General features: G+C 39.8%; 1 protein-coding gene across 2 annotated transcripts; it reads left to right on the plus strand.

Annotated features, from left to right (window-relative positions):
• The first annotated feature begins 3252 nt into the window (after positions 1-3252).
• Positions 3253-7885, plus strand: mmadhca (metabolism of cobalamin associated Da). 2 transcript variants are annotated; one of them, XM_034151625.1, is made up of 8 exons: positions 3253-3333; positions 3806-3851; positions 4354-4495; positions 4864-5087; positions 5329-5434; positions 5527-5645; positions 6773-6859; positions 7195-7885. In XM_034151625.1, the coding sequence occupies exons 2-8, from the start codon at positions 3840-3842 to the stop codon at positions 7387-7389; spliced, it is 885 nt and encodes a 294-aa protein (XP_034007516.1). In that variant the 5' UTR covers positions 3253-3333; positions 3806-3839; the 3' UTR covers positions 7390-7885. The 2 variants fall into 2 exon arrangements, with proteins under 2 accessions (XP_034007516.1, XP_034007517.1); XM_034151626.1 differs by having other exon boundaries at positions 3276-3333; positions 3809-3851.
• The last annotated feature ends 58 nt before the right edge of the window (positions 7886-7943 follow it).

Below are 7943 nucleotides of genomic sequence, written 5' to 3' on the forward strand. Positions count from 1 at the left end.
TTATGGACACATTTGTACCCTTTATTTCACTTGGACACGACCTCCTCAGTAAGTGGGATACATATAGAGACATTAAGCACATTTCTCCTAAAGGTGCAAGGCCAAAAATAGATGAATAAATGAAAACTAGTGAATGTTAGTTTATGACATACAGTTTTTCTGTATCTATTCTATGAAATCTAACGTATTTAACCTGAAAATGGTGCTGAAGCTGACACTAAACTATCACCCTAAAAACCAACATGTTAGCATGCATGTGATAGCGCTTAGCTCTCAGCCCTGTTGTTGGGCCTCACAGCTGCTTGCACGTCTGCAGACTCTTAATTCCTTGTTGGCAGTGTTTGTGGCATTATTAACAAGCCAACATGTTTTATTAAAACAGAAATCATCTCTGTGCTACTTTCTCGGAGATATCATCCCGCTTGCAGCTGGTGCTTATTTGTTAAAATGGATTCCAAAATGCTCTGAGCGTTGTCGGTAGTGCTGAACTCTTCAATTATTTTCCGTGTGCTACCCCGGGGTTTACAGTCTCTAATGAGGTAGCACTGTGATTCTGCGATCATATAATTATGCATCGGGAGGAGCTGTTCATGCATTTTGCATCAGCGTCCACTGTGACCATGTTCATCAAGTTAGGTCAATCAGGGGGAGGAAATGGATGTTGGGTTTAATATGTAAAAGATTAACCCCATAAATGAAATCAGTTTAGAGGGGAAGAACTTATAAAAACAGTCATTTTAAATATCCCACCCTGGAGAGGTGGAGATGTGATCTTAATGGCAGTAGAAATGCGGCTGCAGAGATAAGAAAAAAGGTTGTTTGAATGCCCTTCGCAGGAGAAAATGTATATGCAATGGAGACCTGGAGAGATGATACAATGAAAATGGTAATTGTCTTCCTCCTTGAACTTCTTCATTTTGTGATATTTATTTAACATAACAGGATATCGTCTCGTAATACAAAGAAATATGCGTAATACTTTTACACATCTTTCCCAGGCTACCAAGCAAATATAACGCCACAGTTTTGAATATCTTTGAGGTTAATAACCAAATGCAAAGGTCAGGGATATTTTTCTAGAAGTGGCCAAGAACAAAACAGGGACTGAAGAAACCTGGAGATAAAGGGGATTTAAAGCCTTACACACCAGGGTTTTAAATCCAACACGAGCAAGCATGTATACAAATGTCAAGTATAGATGGTACAGACTAGTCTCTGACAAAACCCGTATCCATGCATTTCCTATAGGTTAGTCATCTCTGCCTGTTTCATTGGTTGTCAAGACAGGTAGCTCAGGATGTGGTGAGATGGAAATGTGTTTTTTGACAGTGGATGAATTGTTAATATAAAAGTGCTGATTCCAGACAAGACCCGATGTGGCCTGACAGCACAGCAATAAAAAATAAATAAAGACTTCGACTGACTCGCTGCACTTAGGAAAACCAGTCACTGCTGTCCAGGGAAAAGCGTTTTCCTAGAAAGGGCACAAAAACATCATGGCCCGTCAATCGGTTCAACTCCACATTTTAAAGGTTACTTCCTTGGCTCATGCTTCATCCTTCCACGAAGTGTCATGAAAATCGGAGATGTATTTTTTCCATTATTATGCTGACAAACACAACCGTTTTTGTTTTTGCCTAGTTTTCATCTATTGTCTTGTTAGTTTGTTTTTCTTTGTTGTCCTTGTTGCGTTTGACATGATCGTGTCCTCCTTCTGTTCTGTATTTGTTTTGATATTTTATGGACAAATTGACAAATTAATTTACATTAAACTAAAATGGTGGGTGCAGCTTTAATGTCATTTGAGCTGCACATTATCTCACTACAAAACAGAAAGTATAACATTTCCTTTTTGATTAATTCAATGCTTTTTACCTCCAAATAAAAGTGTGTGTGTGGTGTGTGTGTGTGTGTGTGTGTGTGTGTGTGTTGTGTGTGTGGTGTGTGTGTGTGTGTGTGTGTGTGTGTGTGTGTGTGTGTGTGTGTGTGTGGTGTGTGTGGTGTGGTGTGTGTGTGTGTGTGTGTGTGTGTGTGTGTGTGTGTGTGTGTGTGTGTGTGTGTGTGTGTCAGTGTCCCACAGGGGCTCCATCTAGGGTGGATGCTTCTGCGTTGCGGTTGCAAATGATCCTCTGAGAGACTCACTGACAGCCAAGCTCTGTGGCATTCACACACACACACACACACACACACACACACACACACACACACACACTGCAACACACACACATGCATATCTCTTGTCTGTTCAGAGAAAGTGTCCATCAGCTTGTCTAAGTCAGCTAAAGAGATGTGTGTACGCCAGCAGAATGTTCTTTACTACAGCTGTCCTTGTCCTTCACGACTTCTGACAGCACTTCAAATAACACTGCCACGACTATTTCTCTTTTCTACTTTTTAAACTTTATTGATCAAGGGAGGGGGATTTTTGCTGAGCATGTGTCCCCTTTTTCCTCAGTTTCCCACCTGGGAACCGTTGAGTACAGTCTTTGATTCAGAACAATATGTGGAGGTTAGCCAAGGTAAATTAAGGGGAGACACTGAGGGTGAATAGGGTAAAAAAAAAAGAGCTATTATTTTATTAAATATGTGGACATTTGCATACAGTTCACGAATAGAAATCTGTTATGTAAGGAAAAATCTAGGAAAAATCTTCATACACAGATAAACAAGTTATCTAAATGTGTACTTTGGATATCTATCCACTGTATAAGACATGTTGGGGTAGCAAACAAAGCCCAAAATGTCAAAATTGACCCGATTGATAGTACTAATAATGCACTTTTAATCAGCTGTGGGCAATCAGCTGACACACTTGGTATTAATTGGGTTTACTTCCTCTTTTTGAATGTTTTACAGTCAAACTGAAAGGTTTAGATAATAGGCCTTTGTAAAAACCCATAAATATCAACAAAAGTGTGAAAATAACCTTTTTTCTAAATAACTCAATATCATATGTTGCAAACAATCTGGTGCACAATCAATAATATAGCAGGCAAGTACATAACCAACTTTAAATGATAAATGAAGGCTACTTTAAGGCCACATTGCATTGCAAAGGGGAATTACTGCTGTTATTTGCTGCCATCTTGTGGTGAAAATGGGAAAATGCAGGCTATAATGTATATTATATATATATTTAGTGTAGGGCTGGTGAAAAGCGCAAAAAAGGCTGTTGTATTATCAATAAATATTGTCTCACAACATGCAGCTAATTAATAAATCCCCATTATAACTAACATTATACCATTTAACCAGTACGCGAAATACGACTGTTTTGTCCCTCGTCATTTCCCGTCGTTGTTATGCCATAGCTGCGGACGTGCAAGTTAACAGGTAAGAACAACATGTACTTTTCATAATGTTATCCCATTAAAACGTGTTTATTGGTCCGTTTTTCCATCAGATTATAGACGGGTTTATTGTCCACGTTGTCAGGTGTTTGATCCAAGTTTATATTTATCTAGGAAGTAAAGATTACTGTCGAAAGGTGTCAAAATAAGAATCAGCTGACCTTCCATATTTGCTGTAAAAACAACGTGCTAACGCGAGGAGCTAACAGCTGTTTGGTTTGTGTTTAAATCATCACATGTAATACTGTTTTTATTTATTACAAGTTAGGCAATGATAGACCTGACCCTTGATGTGTTTTAGCCCCGTGTAACACGCATGTATTCATTGCATCATGTTAGCATTGTTAGAATAACTTCGGATAGCAAACTAGCAAGCTAAGTGTGTTGTTTTTCTTTAATAACCAACAGTAAGGGGTGTTCTTTTTTCTGTTCTTATTGTTGTTGTTTTTATCCAGCAGGTTTAACGTGAGAAACAGAAGACCACACACAATGTCCAGCAGTGTAAGTGACATAACAACTCACCCCTGTCCCTGTTTATAGCTATAGGCTATCAAATACACACAACATACAGAATATATAAGGATTTAAAACAACCTATTTATCCCATAATGTAGTCTTTTTATAGTGCATGAAGTAGCATGTGCTCCTTAGCTTCTCATTTTTTATTCAACTTGTTATTTAACTTGTTATTCAAATTATATGTAAAGTGTTAGGAGTAAAAGCACTCTTTGCAGCACCTGAGTAAATTGTTACTTTCCACCAGGTAAAGGTGTGTAGCTGCAGGCATGGTGTCCATTTGATAGTGTAACGTAAACAAGATATATAAATAATAGTTAATAATAATAGTTAACATTATCTTTCATTCTAGCATGCAAGTTAAGCGTAACATAAATCCCTGTTATACATTTTCTTATGATAAAAATGATGTTTAATTTCTTGTTTTACAAAGTACAATTTCTCCAAATGTTTCCGGCTGTTGACAGTTGTTGTTGTTGTTGTTTAGGTGCTGTGTGGTCGGGGCCGGCTGTTCCTTTCTAAGACTGCTGGCCATCAAGTACTAGCTGCCCTGCGAGTGGGAAGAACCAGAACCTTCTCTGCTGCTAGCTCCGACGAGCCGTACATATCTTCATCACACACAGACTCAGGTGAGACAACCAGGGGATTCATCATAAGATAAGATAAGACTTTATTCATCCCCAAGGAACTTGTTGTGCCAAAAATACAATAAACACAGCAGCACAATAATAATAAAACAGTGCAGTAAAAAGAGCAATTAAATAACTACAGTCACATAATTAATGTAAATAATCTTTCACCATTTGCTGATAAATGTGACCACAGTCTACAGTTCAGAAAATGCCCTGATCTAGATCTGAAGGGAGCTTCAATCATAGTATTGTTCTAGCTATGAGAGTGATGAGATTATGGTTCGAACAGGACTACAAACACAGTTGAAGATAAGATTAAGCAGAAAACAGATGCTATATAATATGTTTCTCACATCCGTCTCTAGGCCCCAGGACCGTGTGGCCCGATGAGAGCATGGGACCGTTTGGACCTCAGGATCAGCGCTTTCAGCTCCCGGGTAACTCTGGCTTCGACTGCCACCTGGAGGGCATGGGCCACCAAAAGAAATTAAAGACTCCAGTCCACAGGACGGTGCCGGACGTACTGACGGCCCCCAGCTGCACGGAGAGACACCAGTTCATCCTGGCCCAGTTCGTAAATGAGTTCCAGGTACGTTTTACAATCATTTCAATGTGGGGGTTTTAGCTAAACCTGCACAATATATCCAGAATGATATTTTGATATGTTATCATTTTTGCTCTATGTTGCATTTCAGCATTAAACACTATCTGTTTTATGATCTGCAACTAATATCGTTATCCCAATGTTCAACAAACTAATTGCTTATCCCATATTTTCCTCATATACATTCTTCAAAGTAGTTTTTTCTCAATGTGTGTTTGTTTCTCAGGGAAATTTGGGTGGTATAGACACGAGAGTGAACAAAGCTGAGCAGTACTTTCATCAGACGGACACAGACTGCGCCATAAGTTCCTGCCCTGAGCTGCTAAGGAAAGGTAAGGCATTGGCATTATTTACTGGCATTTATTATTTATTGGCACTTGTTTTTCATGACCTTAAATAACAAAACTGTGTGTGTTTTTGTCAGATCTTGAGCTGATGTTCCCCTCAGCGCCCACTGCCTCCATCACAGTTGTGACGGTCACTCAGAGTAACAGTCGGTGTGAGGAGGCGGCAGAGCAGGACAGAGAGCAGCAGCTCAACAAAGTGAGTGCTGTGATGTGTTTTTGGGTTATTTTAAATGTCACCTATTATGCAAAATCCACTTTTCATGTCTTTTAGAAATCCCCTCTTCTTCATGTCTCTTCTACATCACCATGTGTCCCCTCTTCTTCATGTCTCTTCTACATCAACATGTGTCCCCTCTTCTTCATGTCTCTTCTACATCAACATGTGTCCCCTCTTCTTCATGTCTCTTCTACATCAACATGTGTCCCCTCTTCTTCATGTCTCTTCTACATCAACATGTGTGTCCTCTTCTCCATGTCTCTTCTACATCAACATGTGTCCCCTCTTCTTCATGTCTCTTCTACATCAACATGTGTCCCCTCTTCTTCATGTCTCTTCTACATCAACATGTGTCCCCTCTTCTTCATGTCTCTTCTACATCAACATGTGTCCCCTCTTCTTCATGTCTCTTCTACATCAACATGTGTCCCCTCTTCTTCATGTCTCTTCTACATCAACATGTGTCCCCTCTTCTTCATGTCTCTTCTACATCAACATGTGTCCCCTCTTCTTCATGTCTCTTCTACATCAACATGTGTCCCCTCTTCTTCATGTCTCTTCTACATCAACATGTGTGTCCTCTTCTCCATGTCTCTTCTACATCAACATGTGTCCCCTCTTCTTCATGTCTCTTCTACATCAACATGTGTCCCCTCTTCTTCATGTCTCTTCTTCATCAACATGTGTCCCCTCTTCTTCATGTCTCTTCTTCATCAACATGTCATCTCTCATCGAAAATAATATGCTACTGCAGGGGCGGACTGGCCATCTGTGTGTTCTGGAGAATCACAGAACGGACGGTCGTCATTATTATTATTATGCCATTTAAACCAATTATTTAAATGTGTTTAAACCACAATTGCGCTGACAGGTGAAAGAGGTCCACACACTGCTTCCCCCGAGCTCTTCAGCACTTTTGAAACAGGGCTGAAACAGAGGGGATTATGGTATATGTGTTTCAGCCAATCAGAGACATGTTCTGGATATATCTGAGACCTGTAACATATTGATGAAAGACAGTATAATAGGGGTCCCTTTTAAGTTTGATAATGTTACATGAAGTTATAAAACAGCTGTTGACACATGTGTTTTCTTTCTAACTGCAGTTTGTGAGCGGAGCGAAGGAAATGTGCTTCGCTCTGTGGACTGCAGGCTACTGGGCGGACTTTATTAACCCGACAACAGGAGAAGCTGTGAGTTATTCTTTTTAAAGCTGTCTCATAAAAAGGGAATACCAGGATAGCTTATGCATTTCTAAATATAGGGGGTAACATTGTTTAAATGATGCTGCAATACATTTTGATACTCTATTCTAATGTCTTTATTTCATGTCTTGTTTCTTTGCTGCAATATACACAATAACAGACAGTTGGTCCAAAGAAAATGAAATTGTTAATTCGATTTTTTGAAGGTGTATTAGTCGTTTAGATATTTGAATCGATAGAAAATGTGACGTTCGTGTCAGTCTTAAATCTATATAAGATAACGCCAGCTTGTATATTTACGCCGTCCTCTGTTCCCCTTACAGTTCTTCGCATCTCCATCAAGTCAAACCAAACTGCGGACAGAGGAGGAACTCAGAGATCTGGGTTTCCACATCGAAGTGTCCGGCTCCTGCACAGTTATTCGCCACATCCTGAGAGGAACGTCTTTCTTTGTGGGGACTGTTTTCACCAACGCACCTGCTCACAGTGCTGCTATCGCAAGACTACAAGGACTTTAAAATGTACTCTCTGATGAGGGATAGGCTTCTTTTTTTTTAAATATTGCACAGGTCTAAATCTCCCCCTCAAGAAATGCCTCTATTATGTTTGACGAAGCTAGGAACTTGATATAGTGTTGCCACGGTGGGCGTTTGTTTGACTGTAACGAGGACTGAGACCTTAGCGTTGAAGAGGTCAACCTGACTTACCTTGCACTAAATCCTGGGAGAAACACACACTCGGTGCAGGGGGAAGAGCTCTTATTACCAATAAAAGGCATTTCAACATGTTATATCTGCCGTTTGATAAGTTTGTAGACGATATGAGAGGATGACGACACTTGTGTTTTTTGATAACACAACCATGGACTGAACTGGAAACACAAACCGTTTCATATTTATGGTGCAGTGTTGTCAATGTTTCTCTAACCCAATGCACATCATCTGGAGTTGAAGCACTGTAGTTGTGACAGTCTGAGACAATAAAGTGACTTTTCATCCGGTTATTTGGACACTTCCTGAAGCTGTGAAGGTTTTCTCTTTACTCGGTGGATAATGAAGAGCTCCCTCACTCA

The sequence above is a fragment of the Trematomus bernacchii genome, unplaced genomic scaffold, assembly GCF_902827165.1.
Source record: "Trematomus bernacchii unplaced genomic scaffold, fTreBer1.1, whole genome shotgun sequence".
In the NCBI taxonomy this organism is placed as follows: domain Eukaryota; kingdom Metazoa; phylum Chordata; class Actinopteri; order Perciformes; family Nototheniidae; genus Trematomus; species Trematomus bernacchii.

Coding starts and splice junctions, on each gene's coding strand:
- mmadhca (XM_034151625.1), top strand. Junction 5,435..5,526: donor CCCTGAGCTGCTAAGGAAAG/GTAAGGCATTGG, acceptor TGTTTTTGTCAG/ATCTTGAGCTGATGTTCCCC. Junction 5,646..6,772: donor GAGAGCAGCAGCTCAACAAA/GTGAGTGCTGTG, acceptor TTCTAACTGCAG/TTTGTGAGCGGAGCGAAGGA.